This window comes from Coffea arabica, chromosome 2e (genome assembly GCF_036785885.1).
Source record: "Coffea arabica cultivar ET-39 chromosome 2e, Coffea Arabica ET-39 HiFi, whole genome shotgun sequence".
Classification (NCBI taxonomy): Eukaryota; Viridiplantae; Streptophyta; class Magnoliopsida; order Gentianales; family Rubiaceae; genus Coffea; species Coffea arabica.
The window spans coordinates 19,533,004-19,552,804 of NC_092313.1; the positions used below are offsets into that span (position 1 = coordinate 19,533,004).

Consider the following 19,801-nt stretch of genomic DNA (forward strand, 5'->3'; position numbering starts at 1 on the left):
ATAAAATCTAAACTAAACTCATATATAAATCGAATTTAATACTTAAACCCAATTCAATGAAAGGTTAAGTTCATTAGACTTTTTATCGAGTCGAGCGGACCAAGCTCAAGCTGCCCGACCGTATTGACGCTCCTACTGCTCAAGTCCTATCGACAATCCAACAGCTCGTGACAACCTCGTGCACCATCACTGAGTAATTTTTGACGTTCCGCGAGTAAGTTCAATCATCGGACCACGGAAACTTCAATAATTCAAAGGCCCACACTTGTCGTCAATAATTCAAATCCTGCCAATGACATACAATGGTTGTCAGTTGTCACTTGTCCTTGTATGTACTGAAGGACTGAAGAATAGATGGAGGAGTCTCATGGTCTGATTCTTCTTCTTCTTCTTCTTCTTTTTTTTTCTTTTTTGTTAGAATTTTATTTTGCTTTTGGGTGTGGACATGGAAGGTTTCTTTTGTCTGTGTTTTTTTTAAATAATTCAAAGTCCAACGTGTTAGCGGTCACCAAGCGCAATGAATTTAAAATCAAAATTTGATGCATATATCTTTTTTTAAGGGGCATTTGTCATATGAAAACTACAATTATACTACCCATGCCCAAAGGTATAATGAAAATTATAATAACTATCGGTACATGTCAATATATATTTGCACAATGTTATAAAAATATCATAGAACCATTTTCTATGACTAAAAAAAAATTTGGATTCCTTTTGTATTGGCATTTTTTCCTAAAAAATTTTTATATTTTTTCGTGAACACATTTTTCAATCACCTTTTTTACATCACATACATCAAATCACTATAATATATTTTTCTACAAAAACTCTAGAAAATAGAAATCCAAATGGGCAATTGAGATTTTTGCTTACTCTAAGGGGATAAAATGAAATAACACAGAGATTTCTCCTTCAGAGACTTGGTCTGTGCATGATGTTCTATAAATCTGTGGAGCTAAAGAAGTGCAAAAGAAGGAACAAATAAGAGATGGATTCTTTAATAAATATTCATGACTTTCAAAAGCCACATGCAGTATGCTTACCATTTCCAGCGCAGGGTCACATAAGTCCTTTGCTGAAACTAGCCATACTTCTTTACCACAGAGGCTTTCACATCACTTTTGTCAACACAGAATACAATCACAGGCGTTTGCTCAAAGCCAGAGGTCCCAAGTCTCTTGATGGCTTTTCAGATTTTCAGTTCAAAGCTATCCCAGATGGCCTCTCAACTTCAACTGATGATAATAATGCAACACAAGACATTCCATCACTATGTGATTCGACTCGAAACCATTGCTTTGGCCCTCTTCGGGAACTAATAAAGAGACTCAATGATGCACCAGAATCTTTGAATGTTCCTCCTGTAACATGTATAATTTCTGACGCAATCATGTCCTTTGCTCTTGAAGCTGCTGAGGAAATTGGGGTCCCTGGTGTTCTTTTTCGGACTGCTAATGCCTGCAGCTTGATGTGCTATAAACATGTTGAACATCTCGTGAAAAGGGGACTCGTGCCTCTTAAAGGTATTTTAATGGTTCAATTTGATTTACTCGCATAACTAGATTGTAGATTCTTTGAGGTGTCTAAGATTGCTGATAAATGAGAAAATTTTAGCTGTTTCTTGGTACTTGTTTATTTAAAAAAAAAAAAAAACAGTGGTCTTTGTGTTTTCATTAATCAACTGTTTCCTTTGACAGAGATTAAATTTGACAACAATTAATTTCAAGATTTAATCACATGTCATTATCATGAGACAAGCAACAGACGGATATCATAAAACTTTGGATACGAGTTCTTTTCCAATTTAATAGATGTCAGTTAAAATGGGGAATCTAAAACATTATAATGCAATGTGGTTCTACTGCATGACTACTGGAAAGTCCTAAATACGGTTGGTGCTTTGCTATTGTCATATAAAGTAAAGGTACTGTATCCAGACTTAAGAGGTACTCTTTTTAACTTTCAAAGGGTACTTCAAATGCATCAAATTTTAGTGCTATAGAGCATTTTCCCTTGAGATGCTTGGAGCAGAATAGTTGTGCGCTTAATTACATTTCTTGGAAGTGATCGCTCAGATGAATGATGCCAATACTTGTGCGACCTTTTTGTAACAACAGATGCAATTTATCTGACAAACGGATATTTAGACACCAAAATGGATTGGCTTCCAGGAATGCCTGAGATACGTCTAAGAGACTTCCCCAGCTTTATTCGAACAACAGATCCAGACAACATAATGCTAAACTTCGCCATAACTGAATCTGCGAGAGCTTCCCAAGCATCGGCATTGATGATCAATACATTTGACTCCCTTGAGTTCGATGTTCTAAATTCTCTTTCGAGCATGTGTCCTCCAATATACGCCATTGGCCCTCTTCAGCTTTTGTTCAATCAGCTTCCACAAGATAGTCATCAATCTATTGGATCCAACTTATGGAAAGAAGACGCAGAGTGCATTCAATGGTTGAACACAAAGGAAGCAAATTCAGTGCTCTATGTAAACTTTGGCAGCATAGCTGCGCTGACGCCAGAACAACTGGTGGAGTTTGCTTGGGGACTAGCTAACAGTAACAAAAGTTTCCTGTGGATATTAAGACCCGACCTTGTTGTGGGCGATTCTGCAATTTTGTCACCTGAATTTGTTGAAGAAACTAAAGAAAGAGGTATGATTACAGGGTGGTGCGCTCAAGAGCAAGTGCTCAAACATTCCTCAACCGGAGGATTCTTGCACATAGTGGATGGAACTCAATTTTGGAAAGCTTGTGCTGTGGTGTGCCCGTGATTTGTTGGCCATTTTTTGCTGATCAACTTATCAATTGTAGGTATGCATGTCAAGAATGGGGCATCGGGATGGAGATTGATACAAATGTGAAAAGAAATGAAGTGGAAAAAATCGTGAGAGAATTGATCGAAGGAGATAAAGGAAGAGAGATGGAGAGAAAAGCTACGGACTGGAAGCTGAAGGCAGAAGAAGCAACTGGCCTTGATGGTTCATCATACTTGAATTTTAATAGACTTGTGAAGGAAGTTATACTATCAAAAGCTAAATTAGAAAAGGGCATCATTTGAAAAGTGAGAACTGAATTATGCAGTCACAAGTTAAAGAGTTGTACGTAGGCCACAAGGATTTTGAGCTGTACATTACTTGGCCTTCGAGCAAAAATCTTGTCCTGAAAGATTCTTACCACATATATATCTTTATTGTCTTGCACTGGATTGTTTTCTTTATTGAAAAAAAGGAATGCGGATTTATCTACACTACATTCGTGCTATGAAGCTGTTACACTCGTTCTAAATTCGAGGTACCAATGGAGTTTTTCTGGTAGTTAACTACTGTATTTATTCCGGTGTAAACAATTATAATAAACCCCAGTTTCCTCGAAACTTTGTAACAAAATTAAAGAATTTCCACCTTTGCCTCCTCATCATCGGGATGAATTATGCAGAGTCATCTCCTTCAAAAGCTTGTTAAAGTTCTGGGAAGAAGATCAATGGAGTGCGTGCCACAGCTGCTTTGGCATTGTATAATGTATAGTTCTAATATAGTATATCCAAAGCCTTACTCCTCATCTTTTTTGTCCCCTCTCTCCATCCACGAGCTCTCTCACAAGCATCTCCACCTTATCTCTCTTCACATCTTTCTCAATATATCTCCGTTCCAAAATTCATTACGCACCACATACAATTTGTCTGGTGGATTGCTACAACATCAATTTCTTGGGAGAGGCTCGACATTTTAAATGCATCGCAGAATTGTAGCACAAAAAACTCCCAAAACTATTAGCACAAGTTGAATTCTATGTTGGGCTTAAATTTGGTATAATATCAATTAAGAAAAAAACTTCATGACAAGTTAAGACTGAAGAAATTTAGACGAACGACAGAGCGCAGGCTTTCCCAGTTGCCCGACAAAGCACGATTGTAGGGTGGGTAACTCGATGAAACATTAAGTCGAAACTCAAAAGTGACTAAACAAAGTACAAAACTAAGACAGCAAACCGGCTGCGCCAATTTCTTGAAAGTAGGACCGCAAACAAGTCTTATCGATCCTAGTTTGACTTGTTTATGTGTAGGATTGAATTCGAACTTAATCTTGACGAGTAAAGAAAATGGAATCGAACTCAGCTCGACCAAGCAAAAGGTAGGCTCAAGCTCGAGTGGAGCAAAATTTGCATCATCTTTTTGAAAATTTTATTATTGAAGGCGCACCCATTTCATAAAATTTTCCAACCCATAAACCCTTTATTTTCCCGTATACACTTGGAACAAATAATTGATTAACAAGAATAAATGTAGAGTTTCCAATGACAGAAATTGTTACTTCTTGTGACTGGAGGAAGACGACCGGAGCTGTTCTTGGACTTGGAGAACTGGACCGTCGAAGGTTGGACCTATTCTTGCAAGTTGCGACTTGCGTCTGCCAGAGGAAGACGACCGTTTCGATTTTACAAGTCTGGACCGTAGCACTTCCCGTTAAGTCACAAAAATGGGAACACAAGTCACATCGTGATTAGAAGGAACAGGATGTCTGCAAATCATGATTAGGAGCGTGGTGCAAAATCGAAAATTTTCAATTTATCAATCGAATTCAAATTAAAATCAAAAATTTTGAAATCGACAAATCAGAAAATGGAATGAAAATCGGTTTTCCGTTTCAAAATGTACGAATTGGGATGCACACCCCCTAATAGCACTTCCCCTTTATTTTTGGGATAAAGTCTAAAGCACTTTCTTGAACAGGATTAGCATTGCAGTGTCTGGAGTTAATTTTACGAATTTAGCAATTAATCAATTTCGCAAACATTCATTAGCTTACAAATCCAGAAGTAACTTCCGATAAACCATTCTTCTATTAATTTTTTGTTCAGAGCAAGATAGATCTATCAAGGAAGAACATAAAATTGCAATGCACAAAGACTAACATATGTTAGTCTATTGTAAACCGATATCATAAAGAAGATAACGATCTTGCCAAAAATAAATAAATAAATACAAAACGAAGATAGTGAAAACATCACATCGGGATAACATGATTTGGGAGATGCGTGATGTCGATAAATACACTACTAGTAGTAGTAGTCTAGTATTTGATAATGGATGTTGCGCCCGGGGGATTAGGGTTGTCTTAAAGTGAACTTCACATAAGTCACATCATTCCACTTAATTACTAACACATGTTAGCCCCAAATTTCCGCCCTGCCCTGCTACAGAATCAGAAATTTGAACTTTTTTTAAATACATGCATTAGTGGCTGTTTCGTCCTTTTTTTTTCAAAAAAAAAAAAGGGTGTTTGTTTGGATTGCAATTTTTGAATTTTTTTTTGTAAAAATATTACTGTAGCGATTTGATATGTGTGAGATAAAAAGGTGATTAAAAAAAATATGTTCACGGAAAATGTAGTAATTGTTTTTTTGAAAAATTACTTTCCAAACAAAACCAGCCAGAGGAGAAACAAGTTTTACTTTGAATTATCGACCGTTCAGCTATAAACCAAGTTGGGAAAAGCATTTTCAAAATCTCAACGAAAATTTACTTAATCGGAGACTACAAGGAGTTTTTGTAATCAAGCGCTTTTAGCTATCATAATTAGATATTCTAGAGTCTCGTCTCTTGTTAGTGCTGCTGCTAAAACCGTTCAAAATGGCAATCCGTTTAAAAGGTTTCGTTTCTTTTAAAGTTCCAAAAATATGTCATTCAACAGCTATGGTGACTTCCAGTGTACGTGCAAGTTTTTCGATTCCATGCAAATTTTCCATGCATTTACGTACGTGTGGTAGGAAAGTTTGACCCCGGCCCCAAAAAAAAAAAAAAAAATCTGGACCAAAGGGCATTTTGTTTCAGTTTTACGTGCAGAATTTACGGTAAGACCTGAGTGCTTCAACATATATGCCCAAATCTCAACCGGGTGATGTAGTAATAACTAGTCGTCTTTTTCTTGATGGTACTATATATCCAAGAATTCCTCTCAAAACGAGGCAAAAAAAAGAAAGGTTTTTTTGGGCAAGTAATAGCATGTAATGGACCACGAATTAATGCAAGCGAAAAATATGAAAGCGAACGCTTGCACAATGACAAAGATGAACACATGTTAAATCTAAACAAAATCCAATTTAATACATAGAAAAGATAAATAAATTTTAGGTTTAATAAAACTCCTCCCCCCTCCCCTCTTCTTTTTCCCGCGGAAAGCCGGGGTGATAACACTTTTCCCCCCTTAATGAAAATAATAGGCACTTTATCCACTGGAAAATAGAATATTTTGTTCGGTATTTGTGACAATTATTTTATTTGAAAAATGTACTGCTTAAATATGTTGACATTTCTATCCTTGTGCTGTTGACAAATAACATACTCTTATGCTATTAATAAAATAGCAACAATTTATAAAGCATATTTATTGAGTAATAGAACCCATATTTAGCATTAGAGGTTTTCTTCATGAACAACACACACATGCATGTAGGGATGTTCAAAATTGAAAATTAAATTAAGAAAAAAAAAAAAAGGTTAGCCAATCCAATCTAGGTCCGATATCGGATCCCGCTCAACTAGAAATCAATAAAACTAATTCATATCCAAACCCTAGAGTTTGATAAAACAGCATGGGAATAAACATTCAAATTCGATTGTCAATTTCTCGATTAAGCGTTACCCCTAAATTTTGACTTTGTTTGATAAGCTCGATGCTAAAGGTTATTCATGACTACGTGTTTAATGTTGGTTTTAAACTTAAATTTTAGTGCATAATCACTTCAAAGAAAAAAAAAACATAACGTGCACTAATTCCAAAGGTAGTTCGACCCTGTCCATTGGTATGCACATCGAAGGTAGTGTATTAGCACATCGGAGTAGACTTCCTCACTTCCGTCTGTGTCAAACCCCACCCGCACCAACCCCTCACCCAACAAAACCGAAAAAAGAGAGAGGGAGAGAAAAAATTGGAGTTGTAGGCAAAAAGAACACATCAATCATTGTCCAAAAAGATTTCTTTAGCAATCATAGTTTCCTCCCAAAAAAAAAAAAAAATCCTCTTTTTTCAGACAATAAAATCATCGAATCAAATGCAAAGGATTTCCACCTCATCCGGGGATTTGTTAATTATTGAGACAATTTAATCTTAGGGAGAAGCAAATCGTTGATGAGTTGGTCCAAATTCTGGAAACACGGTCCATCTGGTCCTGCTGCTGCTTCGGCTTTGCTCTTCCACTCCAAAGCCTTGTTCCTCATCTTTTCCCCTTTCTCACCATCCATCAGCTCTCTCACCAGCAACTCTACTTCGTCCCTCTTCACATCATTGTCGATCTCCATCCCCATTTCCCACTCGACACAGCTGTACCTGCAGTTGGTCTGCTGCTCCGCGAAAAAAGGCCAGCAGATCACCGGCACACCTCCACATACACTCTCCAAAGTCGAGTTCCATCCGCTGTGCGTCAAGAACCCTCCAATTGCAGGGTGTTTCAGAACTTCTTCTTGGGGGCACCAGCTTGCTAGCTTGCCTCTTTCTTTAGTTTCCGTCACGAATTCAGGTGGCAGCATGGCCGTGTCACCGGCGACTATATCAGGCCTTATGATCCACAGGAATGATTTCTTGCTGTTTGCAAGTCCCCAGGCGAACTCTGTAAGCTGGTGAGCCGTCATGACTGTGATGCTGCCAAAGTTCACATACACCACCGAGTTTGGCTCTTTGTCGTCCAGCCATTCGATGCAAACTGGGTCTTCTTTCCAGAGATTTGAACCGATTGATTTGAGTCCTTCGTCTTGAATTTGATTAAGCATTAGTTGTAATGGGCCGATGCTAAAGACGCGAGGATACATGGCGGAAAGAGCGTCGAAGGCATCGTGCTCCAACTCATAAAAGGAGTTCAAAACAACAGCCGTGCCTTTGGGAATATTGTTAACTTCGTGAACGACGAAGTTGAACATAATATCATCTGCTGCCGTTGTTCTTATGAAACTTGGAAGATCCCTCAGTCGTATGTCGTTCCTCATTCCAGGAATCCAATCAAGTTTGGTTTCCAAATAACCATTCGTCAGATAGCTCATATCTGTTGATCCAAATTACGGACAAATTGATGAGTAATTAATTAAAAAAGTAATCTTGTGCATACTTAGTTATCAAAGTGTCATCAGATCACAAACGTACCTTTGAGAGGCGTATATCCCCGTTCAACCAGGTGGGAATACTGCGTGTACCCCAAAAGGCCGCAAGCACTAGGGGTCCAGAAAAGCGCTTCAGGAAGGCCAAATTGGCGGGCAGCTTCAACGGTGAAGCTCATGCAACCATCAGAGACTATGCAAGTCACCGGAGGGACGTCCGGGGCGGCGTTGTTAAGCCTGGAAAGGAGGCTGGAAAAGGGAGCTAAACATGTCTTGGATGTGGAATCACAGAGAGAGGGTATGTCTTGGGTGGAGTCGGCATCAGTAGGCGGCAGGCCATCAGGGATGGCCTCGAACCTGAAATCCGGCAGGCCATCCAGGGAGTTGGGGCCTCTTGATTTCAACAGGCGGTTGTGGTTGTATTCTGTGTTGACAAAGGTTATGTGGAAGCCTTTGTGGTGGAGGAGCTTAGCTAGTTTGAGCATTGGGTTGATATGACCCTGTGCTGGATATGGTACGCATACAGCATGAGGCTTGAGATCATTTGCTGCAACTGCACCCATCCTTCTCAATTACTAGCAGCACTAATAAATTTTCAAAGAATGCGGGCCTTGGGAATGCAGGCTATGATGACCTCCTTTTATAACGAAATTTCCATGGACTCTGCAAGTTGGTGCTCTCTCTTTTTAAAAAAAAAAAATTTTTTTTTCTCTAATCCTCTTGATCACAATAATATCTACTGGAACTCTAATTAATGCGAAACACATTATTATAATTGACTGTGATAGTATTTTATTCATTTGCTGTTTTATTTGACCTGAAAAAGGAGAGGGGGCAAAAATGGTGTTCGATCATCGATGGGGGTTAAATGTTAGGGGTTAAAAGAGTAGACAAAAGTTTTTGGTATTCCCAAACATTTTGGAACCAAAGACGTCGATGGCCGATGCATTTTTTGTCATCACAAGTAACCAGGCCACCTGCATTTGACTGAGCAACCGTGTTACGGCACCTGAACACCACCATATGGGTATGGGTATGGCATCTCCATCCATCTTTTCAGGGATAAAAAATGGGCTATTCTGATTACAGAAATAAACAGCAATACAGCCACAGCCTTATTATTATATATCATTGACATTTAGAACGTGTTAGACGCAGAGTCAATAATACCACAAATCAAGTCCATCTTGTTTTCCTTGATCTCTGGCCACTAACTAGATCATTAATTAATGTTAAGCCTCACAGCTATCATTGCTAGCTAATCTTCAAGTCATACAAAGACACATCACTGGGTACTGTACAATGCCCATTATTGAGGAAATTCCATTTCCCATTTACGCTATTGAGTTACCTGCTGCTCCTCCTGCCGACCTTCCCACTTGGGCTATCAAACAACAAACAACGAACAAAACCCAAACGAAAGCTCAATGACAGCTAATCTCTTTCCTCTTTTGGTCTTGCCGACAAAGACAGTTTTTTAAACAAATCAAACAAGCAATGAAAATGAAGAAGTTGAAGGAAGCTGTCAAGTTTGTTTTGGATTTTGGATTTGAAAAAATAAATTATGGGGCACCTGATAATCAAGAAATAACTACCAATTATGTATACAGGAAAAGATTAAGGTACCATTTTGAATTCAGAAATGAAGAATTTCCCCATCCCCGCCTGGCCCAAAAAAAAAAAAAAAACTGAATTTGGAAATGAAGAAGTATGAATATCACTACAGATGCATTTTAACGAAGAGCTTCTCTGTCTTTCTTTCTTGAACAGTGGAAGGTCTTTCCAGCTTATGTAGCATTTCATCCTGTTATCGGCTTTGTCCTCCAGGAATCAAAGTGGAACTGTTTTTTTTTTTTTTGAAGAGGTGACAAAAGAGCAACTAACTAATTCAGAGCTATTCTGATTTCCCTTCAGATTTTCATTCAAGATTGGGGGAGCGAACGTGTAGCCTGTTAGCTGTTTCTGGCTTTCTGTTCTCCCGATCTTTTATTGTCGTCTAGAAGTTGGACAAATTTCAGAAAGCTTGCTTTATTAGGCTCATGGTCTCGTGGGATTGGATCAAGGGCTTCTACAATCTATCAAATCTCAATTGTACAGTGCAATCTAAACAATAACACAATAGATACACACACTAATATAATCAATTTCATCCATCCTATTTCGAATTGAACTCATTCCCGCAATTAACTGCGCTGTACAATTAAACACGTGGTTGTCTGTGCCCCTTTCCCACGGCCACGGGATCCATTTATAGTTTTATGCCGGGGTGCTGCAACCTATGCTGTGATTCAGAATATTCCCTCGCTTTTTGACTTGCCACACACTGACGCTATGTGGAATAATAGGACGTGCAAATCGGAGAAATCAAACAGGTAAAAGCCCAGCCCCCCACGGTTTGCTCGGGCGGTCCTTGTAGCTCCATTGAGTGAGAAGGGCCTGGGTTCGATTCCGAGCTCGGGCAGCCGGGGTAAATTCCTGATGATTCGGTGGGGCCCGCTCTCTCAGGCGCAGTGGGATTAGTTGGGGTTAACGGCGGTGTCAGGTATCCAGTCCCAGACCGCTACCCCCAGATACCCCTGTGTTGACAAAAAAAAAAAAAAAAAAAAAAAAAAAAAGGTAAAAGCCCAAAAACCTTTTCTTTTGGCCGTGCGTGGTATATTACGTTTTCATATCCAGAAAGAGAGTCACTTTTACATGGTAACTTTGCAGACAAAAATAAAAAGATATCAGATTCAAAAAATAATGATTAGGCTAGAGAACGGTACGGATGGTTATATGGTGGAGACGGTGTGGATGCCTCCAGGAAGAGTAAAGCAATGGTTTGGAAGGATGTGGTGTGCCATGAGCCACCGCAGTAGCACTAATGGGGACGGCCAGCATGTGTTGTTTGGTTGCAGCCCATCGGTGTCGGTTTCCTACCGGTTTGACAGTGAGTGAAGTGCTATCCATGGGACCCGTGAATACTTAGTGATCGGTCGAGGCGGCAGCGGGTAATGAAAATAATTCTATATCACCGGGGACTGTTTTGCAAACTTAGAGTACAAATATCTTGAATAAAATAAGATGAATTGAAATGGTATTTTGTAAAGGCATGAGTATCTTGAATATATTTTTTCAATTGCCTGGAAGGGACAAAAGAAACATCCTGTTGTTTTTTCAATAATTTTTTTTATTTTTACTGTACCTCTCAGTAGAATTCAAATCCAGATCAAATTATAACCATCTATTAGAGACATAACACTGAACCAATCTTGTAAGATTTCCAAGAAATTTTTAGATTGCTTTGGGAAGAATTCTCTTTTAAATGTCCTCAGTATTGGCTATTTTAGACTAAGGTAAATTATATAAGTACAAACTACAACACACTTCCATATAATTAGTTATTTCATTTTTAAGATTCACGTTTTATGTCATCCATAATTATGTGAATACTATTTTGTACGATAGGCATTCAAAAATTATACATACAAATGAGATGCATTGACACCTATGATATATGTTATTAATGTTACATTCGTTGACCGATTTTAAACTTTTTGGGACTTGATTAAAGCAACATATTGCATCACTAAGTTCCTCAAAAAAGGTTCCCATTTATGAGGTTAACGGTACAACTTGGCAATTTTCCCATTTTTTTAATCAATAAGGTCATTTTTATGCAATGGTGTAACTGCATCGAGCAGATAGTCTTAACAATGTTTTAAAGCATTACTAATATCTTGTGCATTTTGCTCTCTGCCAAATTACCCAAAAATTTTTTTTTGCCTTTTTTCTACTTAGCAAGCGATCATTCATCTACTTTCCATTCAGTTTCTTTACCATTTAATTTTACTAGATTCACAGATTTTCTTACTTTTATTATACTTGTATAATATATTTTCCATGAGCCAAATCCATTTAATTACATGACGTTCAAGATCTGTTCACATATTATATGAACATTATTCGACCTTGATTGAATATTAAATGACCTAAAAATGTTGCTTGAATTCGTTTCAATAATTTGTATATATGTTTGACTTCAAATTTGATGTCAATTTGTTAAATTAAATGAATCGAATTCAAGTTTCAGCTCTAACTCCAATTTCAATTTGAAAACTATTTAATTATGCATTTTAAAAATCATTCATGATTTAGAATAAATTTAATTATGCTTTTTTTTAACAAATTAATTAATAATCATTTCATGTATAATTACTTTTTCTTACGAAACAAGGCATATATATCCTATATTTAAAAATATACTCATATTGCTATTCATTTATTCTTTGTCATTATATATGTGCTCACGAACTATTCGAATAGTTTGTGAATAGGATCGTGCTCGTCTCGACTATTAAATGAACCTAATATCGTGTTCAAGTTTGATTTATTTATTATACAATCAATCTTTTTTTTCACTCAAATGAACCGAACTCGAACATGTTCGTGACACCTTAACTTGTACTATGGACGAAACTTACAGATGAATGGATGATTTGGATGGTACGCGAGATGGAGTCTAAGTAAAATGTTCCAACTTCGAAACCTGCCACTTACACTAAAAAATTTGACAATACTTAACTCTTCTTTGCTTCCATCCTATAACTTTTAATCACATCCTTCTTACGGGCCATAAATCCCACTTGAGTTAATCATTTATACTCTGCCAATTTCGATAATTATCGATTTTGATTGTATAACAACTAATTTGTTCTACTTGAGTTTTACTTATTGTTTCATCTAACTCTCTTCCAACTAATTTCATTTATAATTTGTCTCTTCTAATAACCTCTCTCACACCTAATGCATTTGAGTTATTCTTTTTATCCTTGCCTTCTAATTTTATTTATCCTTTTTCAATACACTTGCACTATCGTACATAGTAATTGGCGTGTACATTTATTAATTCACTTTTTGTATTGGTTAACTTATTAATTTTGTTACATAGTAATACATCACTAACGCACGAATGCACTATGCTACCTTTCCTTTTATTTCTACTCAAAATGAATACCGATGTCAATATAATCACACACATCATAAATTTAATTACCATTCCAGAGAATACATTTCATCTATTGTATGAATTGTAGTATTTAGCTGATATGATTGCATCACACTATTTTTGTATACATAACTTTTTAAAGACTACTATGGTACATAATACTTCAAATGCAATTATTTCTTCATACAACTATGAATACTTTAACAAAAGATTATTATACAATTATTTACATCTTGGATCAATTCATAATTAATCATTAAGCAAAAAAAAGATTGCACTAGCTTAGATTGGAAACTTTTTCATGGTATTTTATTATAGATTTAGATTTATTAGCTAGAAAAAATATGTTGAAAAATTCATTTAGAGTTTATTAAATTTTCAAGTAATGGAATTATCATAATTTAATACTGGTTTTGGCCCATTTCTTTTTCACTTTTTGTTAATTAAAAAGAAAAAAAATAGAAAACAAGATAAACAAAAATATTGAATTACATATAAAATTAACTCGTAAAAAAAAGTACTAATTCGACATTTAGTTACAATAGAAACTAGAGACAATAGTGGCAGTTCTACAGTTTCATTGACGAAAAATTAACAAAAAGAAATAAGAAGGAAAAAGAATTAACAAATAATTTGGAAACTCATTGTAAATATATGTATACCAAATAAGAGAATTTCGTTAAAATATTTAAGAGTTAAATTGTCTTTTTAAATCCCAAGGGAGGTATATGTAATTGTTTAATTTTTAAGGGAGAGGGAGTTCGGTGAAATTGTTAAAAATCTAGGGGGATGTTTCTGAAATTACCCGTTTTACTTGCCAGCCCTTTTTAGGGGCCACTTGCAATTTAGTGTTCAGTTGGTCTCCGTTCTTAAATTAATCATCTTTCCACATTTAAAATGATGGACGTCCAACTGGAACATGACAGATTTTTTGCCATCTGGTTTGACGTGGAGGTCGAACTGGAACATGTGCCGCCTGCAATGCAACAACACCGGCTCAGCAATTCTCCTTTCGGTTTCCATGCAGCGTTGATTTCCGTGGCTGGACAGGTGCTAATCGATGCTTCATCTGGCCAGCTTTTCTCTTGGTGGAGACTTACTGGTGAAGAGGTGATTTTTGGCGGGTAATCAGTCCAACCGAAATCAGCTCTCTTGTTAATGTGGTGAGGTGAATTCTTATATCCGAAGTGAACCTACTTGGCTGAAGTGAGTGGCGGGGCTTCTCCCCTTGGATCACTCCGACGATCAAGTTAGTATGAGAACGAGAAATATAGTAGAATATAGGCAAAATGAACAGTGTGCTTACTTGTTGGGAGTGTGTGTGGGGTATTTATAGTAGAGTAGAGGACAGGACGGAAGGCTCATGCCAGTGGGACCCACTCTCTGGCATTACGGCTTTGTCCCCTGTCAGGAGGCCTGACCCTGACACTGTAGCCTTCTGAGTATGATGACGGAGAGTATTGTGCAGGCGCCATTAAGTTCCTCCAGTGCTTTTCAGATAAAGCACTGGTCCCGGGTGATGTCAAATGCCTTGACATCATCAGCGTGCAGCTGAGGTGGAGGTGCCGAGGTCACCTACACGGTAGACTAGGGATCTGGCCGAGCTCAGGGGTTATGCTCAAGACACGGATGAGCCCCGATGAGGGACGAGGCGGGTTCACCTCGGACATGCTGGGTGGCCGATGTGAGCATCCTCAATAAGCCCCCCAAGCCTCTGGAGCTCCGGGCCAGGGAGGTACCGAGGCTTCCTTGTGCCGAAGTCGTAAAGAGTCGGGGTCCCGAAACTGCTCCGGAAGATGCGGGGACGTGACACGTGGGCGAGTCATTTGACAGGACGTGGTCACTGGTAACCGTCGCGTCGTGAAGTAGTGGGACGTTTCGTGCAGAGGGTGTCAGTCGAAAGGACGGGGCATTAATGAGGAGAGAGGGAGGCATGGCGTTTTGAATTCGAACGCGGTCGTCTTTTCGCATTCTTGCCGCCTCTTCGGATTCCCCCCCAAACCCTTATAAATAGAGGGTCTTTTTCACCGTATGGCCCATCACTTTCTTTCTTTGCCTGCGATTTGCAAACCTTACGAGTGTTGCCGAGATCAATCCCGTCAGCCGAGATCCCAGCCGACGTCATCACCGCGTCCGATTCCATAGTCAATAGTAAGTATATTTCTTTTCATCTCGTCTTTCACACATGGCCAAAACAGCTAAAACCCATAAAGAACCGTGCAACCGAGCTACCAGACCGAGGTGAGGCCGGATCCTGAAGAGGTGACGACGTCCAGCTCTAAGGGGTCGACGCCGAGTTCTGAGGAAGGATCAACCAAGGTGAGAGCCGACGAGATGGGCTCGGAGTTGGAGTCATCCGAGATGAGCGAGGGTGGCTCCGAGATGGTCTATAACGAGGAGCTCGGCGTTGAAGTACCACGCGACGAGGGCGTGGAGGAGCCAGTAGCTCCAATGGATGCAGCCAACATCAACTTCGGCAAGATGCCGAAGTTCAGAAGTCGAATAGGACGAGACAGGGCCGAAAAGGTGTTAAGTAAGTACCATTTTCGGCCGCATTATGCGATTAGACCGCCCGGGCCGGATGACTCAGCCGAGAAGCCTCCCATGGGTAAGAGGCCGGGCTGAGGATGCCGACGTCGAGATTCTTAAGAGACGTACTTCGTCACTTCGGCGTGAGGATTACTCAGCTCACCCCGAACGCTGTCCGCATCCTCGTAGGCTTCGAGATGCTGTGCCGTCATCAGGAGGTGACTCCTTTTGTGGACCTCTTCCGCCGATGCTACACCCTCAAGGCGCACGGGACGGACAAAGGATGGTTTTATATCTATAATCGGAACAATGTCATCCCGAAGTTCGTGATTGGTGCTCCCTCCTCGATAAAGAATTGGAAGCGCGACTTCTTCTTTGTGTCCGGAGTGGATTTCCCTAGGGATTTTTGGTGGAGGCCAATTAAGGTAAAAGCCGACCCCTCCGCAGGGGATGTCGAGGAGGAGGCTTTCCAGAAGTTGATGGGGTTAGGATTTCGGATATTCAGTCAGGACTACCCCGAAGCCGTGCTGGTTGACGGGGGAATTAGCCGAGCTTTACTCAGTCCTGACAAGACTCCCTTCATATCCACTAAACTTAAGATACCTCGTAATTTTCTTTCATAGCTTTGCTTTCACTTCGGCTAAGGCATATGATAATATTTGTTTCTTGTGCAGTGACTAAACTGTCTGACATCGTAGTCTCGGGCTCGTCTGAAGTGGCCAAGAGGCCGAAGAGGAAGAGTTCTGACGAGACATCGGCACCTCCGAAGAAGAAGAAGTCTCAAGGACAGGCTGCCATGACTTCGGCGGCTAAAAGCACTTCCACCTCGGGAGGCCAAAACAGCTCGGCCGCCGCGGCTACTGGGTCAACCTCGTCTGTGCCAGAGGGAATGCCCCTTGGAGTCGTCACGGCCCTCCCGCCTCCTCAGGGCCGAGACAAGCAGCTGAAGCCCCCGGTAAATACAGTCTCGGGGACCTCGCTATGGCATCGTTTCCATAGCCCACCAGTGTTTCCCGGGAAGGAGAAGACGCACTCCGGCGAGCATTGGTGTCCGAACTGGAAAGTTTCGGTCAACGACAGGTGTGGCCATTCTCGGGTTGCGCAAGAGCTAGTAATGCACTCCACCTTGCCAAGGGATTTGGAGTTCATGAAGAAGCTGACCCCGGCCGAGATGGTTCAAAGTCTCATGGTGACCACGGCTTCCAACTCAGCCTTTGTGGCCGAGATGACACACCGGTACTGTGCTCTGGTAGAGGAGCAGGACACCGGCAAGCTGCAGACTCAGATCTCCGAGTTGGAGAAAAAACTGGCGGTGTCCGAATCCGAGAAATCGGAGCTTCAGAGGCGACTTCAGGAAGTCGAAGTTAAGGGTGAAGAGGCCGAGGCCACCATGAATAGTCTCAGATCAGCCCTCGAGGAAGAGCAGAAGAGGGGGGACGAAGTGAAGAAGTCCCATGAACAAGCTCTCGAGGGTGCTGGAGCCTCGTCCGTGAATGCTTTTCGGAAGTCTGAGGCCTTCACTAGGGACCTCGGCCAACTGCTCACACCGAGCTTTATGTTCGGCTTTACTTCAGCTGTGGACGAGGTCGCAACTCACCTCTCCTCCGAAGCCTTGGAGTCAATTAGGAACAATGCCAATTACAATGAGGACTCCAAGGAGTTATGCGATCGGATGGCCGAAGGCATCCAGGCAGGAAGGAACTTGGCCGAAATCCAGGACGAGTTCAACAAGTGGTTGTACGAACTCGACGAAGTGTTCGAGGAGGGCGAGGAGGAGGACACTGAGGGAGACCTCGGCGCAAAGGTGGGCGAAGTGCATGGAGGAGATGAACTTCACCCCGGTGGGGAAGAGACCAGCGAGAAGGCTGCCAGGAGAGAGCCGAGACGGATGAGAGAGCCGAGACAGGGGTCTAGGCTCAGATATTTTAAGTAGGATTCCGAGGTGGGAGATGCTTAGTAGCACTCCTGATCTCGATCTTGTATTCTCTTCTGTATTGTCCTTTCATTGAATGAAACATCTATTTTTTTCATCTCAGCACTTTAATTTCTTATTTTGACTTCGTCCCTTGCTTGTCCCCCTTATTTTTTAATAGCGTAATATCGATGTTGAAAAATAACATAACATCCGAAGTCATAACTTGATTAAGAATCAAGCATAATACAATTTGAGCTTCTCGGCGTGCCAAGACCTCGGCACTAATGAGCCATCTCGGTAACTCAGTTTACAATATCCCTTAAGGTCAGATTCCACAACTCGGTAAGGCCCTTCCCATTTCGGGCATAATTTTTCTTGCGGTTTAGCTCGGCTGACTGAGTTTTTTCTGAGAACCAAGTCTACAGGCTGGAATCTACGGTGTCTGACGCGGGAATTGTAGTAGTGTGCCAGTGTGCTCTTGTAGGAAGCTATCCGGACTGAGGCGAGGTCCCTTCGTTCATCGACGAGGTTGAGATCCAGCTGCCTCTCTTCGTTGTTCACCTCGGCGGCATAGGCTGCCAGCCGAGGGTTGGGGGTAAGGATCTCGGCCGGGATGACAGCCTCGGCGCCGTAGGTCAAGGAGAAGGGGGTCTCTTGTGTCGCTGATCTCGGCGTGGTTCGATGCGACCACAGGACACTGGGGAGTTCCTCCACCCAAGATGACCCAACTCGGTGGAGTCGGGTCTTGAGACCATGCAAGAGAGTTCGGTTGAAGTTTTCTGCTTGACCATTGGCCTGGGAGTGATCTACCGAAGTGAAATGTTGTTTGATGCCAAGGTTTGTGCACCAAGCTTTAAAGGGGTTTTCGGCAAATTGCCTTCCATTATCCGAAATGATGATCTAAGATATGCCGACGCGGCAAACGATACATTTCCAAAAGAATTTTTGAATGGCCAGCCCGGTGATGGTCCTCAGAGGTTGGGCCTCAACCCACTTGGTGAAATAATCCACAGCGGTTTCCAGGAAGGTATAACCTCCGACGGCTCTGGGGAAAGGAACTATGATGTCTGTCCCCCATTGCTCGAACGGCCAGGGTGAAGTGATGGGAACCATGAAGTTTGAGAGCTGGTGGTGCTCGGGTGCGTGGACTTGGCAGGAAGGGCAGCCGAGAACGAGATCCTGGGCGTCTTGGCGAACAGAGGGCCAGAAATATCCGAGAAACAAAGCCTTCTTGGCTAGCATCCTGTGGCCGACGTGAGCTCCACACAGGCCTTCGTGGATCTCGTGGAGAATGTGGCGTCCTGACTCGGGGGTGACACACCTCAGCCATGGGTCGAGGTAGGAGCGTTTGTACAGCTCTCCATCGCGGAGAGCGTACCAAGCCGCCTTGCGTTGTATTTTTCTCGACTCGGCTCGGTTTTCGGGGAGGGCTCCCTGACCCAAGAAGAGGATGAACGGGGTCATCCAGATATCTTCAGAGTGGACGGGGCAGGCCACCTCTTCCACGTATCCCGGTTCACTCAGGACTTCCACTAAAACTGTTTTGTTGAGGTCAGAGAATGAAGTGGAAGTTAGCCGGGATAAGGCGTCGGCTCGCTTATTCTGGGACAGGGGTATTCTTTGGATTTCGAAAGATTCGAAGTACGCGGTGAGTTGGCGAACTTTGGAAAGGTACCGTTGCATGGTCTCATCCTTGGCCTCGTATTCACCAAGAACTTGGCGTACAACGAGTTGGGAGTCACTGCGGACATGGATCTGTTGGGCGCCGAGTCTACGGGCTACCTGGAGTCCAGCGATCAGAGCCTCGTACTCGGCTTCATTATTGGTGGCTGGGAAGCCCAAGCGGAGGGCGTACGAGCACACTTCTCCCTGGGGGCCCTCCAGGAGCAATTCAGCTCCGCTGCCTTCTCCATTAGAGGATCCATCTACATACAATGTCCACAGGATTAGGTGGACACCTCGGCAAAGGCGGAGGTGGACTCTGGACCTTCTGTGAAGGTGAGTTCGGCCAGGAAGTCGGCTAAGGCTTGTGCTTTTATGGCGGTGCGGGGCTCATACGACAAGTCATACTCTCCCAATTCGACAGCCCACTTGGTGAGGCGACCAGAAGCTTCGGGTCGTACCAATATCTGCCGGATGGGCTGGCCGGTCCTGACGGAGATGGGATGAGCTAAGAAGTAGGGCTTCAACCGCCGAGCTGCGTGGACTAGTCCCAGCACAAGTTTTTCCACTTGAGTGTATCGGGTTTCCGGCCCGCGGAGAGCTCGGCT

At 41.6% G+C, this 19,801-nt stretch overlaps 1 protein-coding gene, 1 long non-coding RNA gene and 1 pseudogene across 2 annotated transcripts; 1 reads left to right on the plus strand and 2 right to left on the minus strand.

The window, feature by feature from the left end:
* Nucleotides 1-898: 898 nt before the first annotated feature.
* Nucleotides 899-3,192, plus strand: LOC113731665 (7-deoxyloganetin glucosyltransferase-like; annotated as a pseudogene).
* A 3,782-nt stretch (nucleotides 3,193-6,974) lies between these two features.
* LOC113731659 (7-deoxyloganetin glucosyltransferase-like) lies at nucleotides 6,975-8,941 on the minus strand. Its single transcript, XM_027257038.2, has 2 exons — nucleotides 8,147-8,941; nucleotides 6,975-8,048 (listed from the first exon to the last, which is right to left on the minus strand). The coding sequence occupies exons 1-2, from the start codon at nucleotides 8,661-8,663 to the stop codon at nucleotides 7,102-7,104; spliced, it is 1,464 nt and encodes a 487-aa protein (XP_027112839.1). The 5' UTR covers nucleotides 8,664-8,941; the 3' UTR covers nucleotides 6,975-7,101.
* Nucleotides 8,942-10,147: 1,206 nt separating this feature from the next.
* LOC140036811 (uncharacterized) lies at nucleotides 10,148-11,069 on the minus strand. The gene is made up of 2 exons (XR_011840363.1): nucleotides 10,866-11,069; nucleotides 10,148-10,676 (listed from the first exon to the last, which is right to left on the minus strand). It is a non-coding gene; the product is annotated as an uncharacterized lncRNA (long non-coding RNA).
* Nucleotides 11,070-19,801: the final 8,732 nt, after the last annotated feature.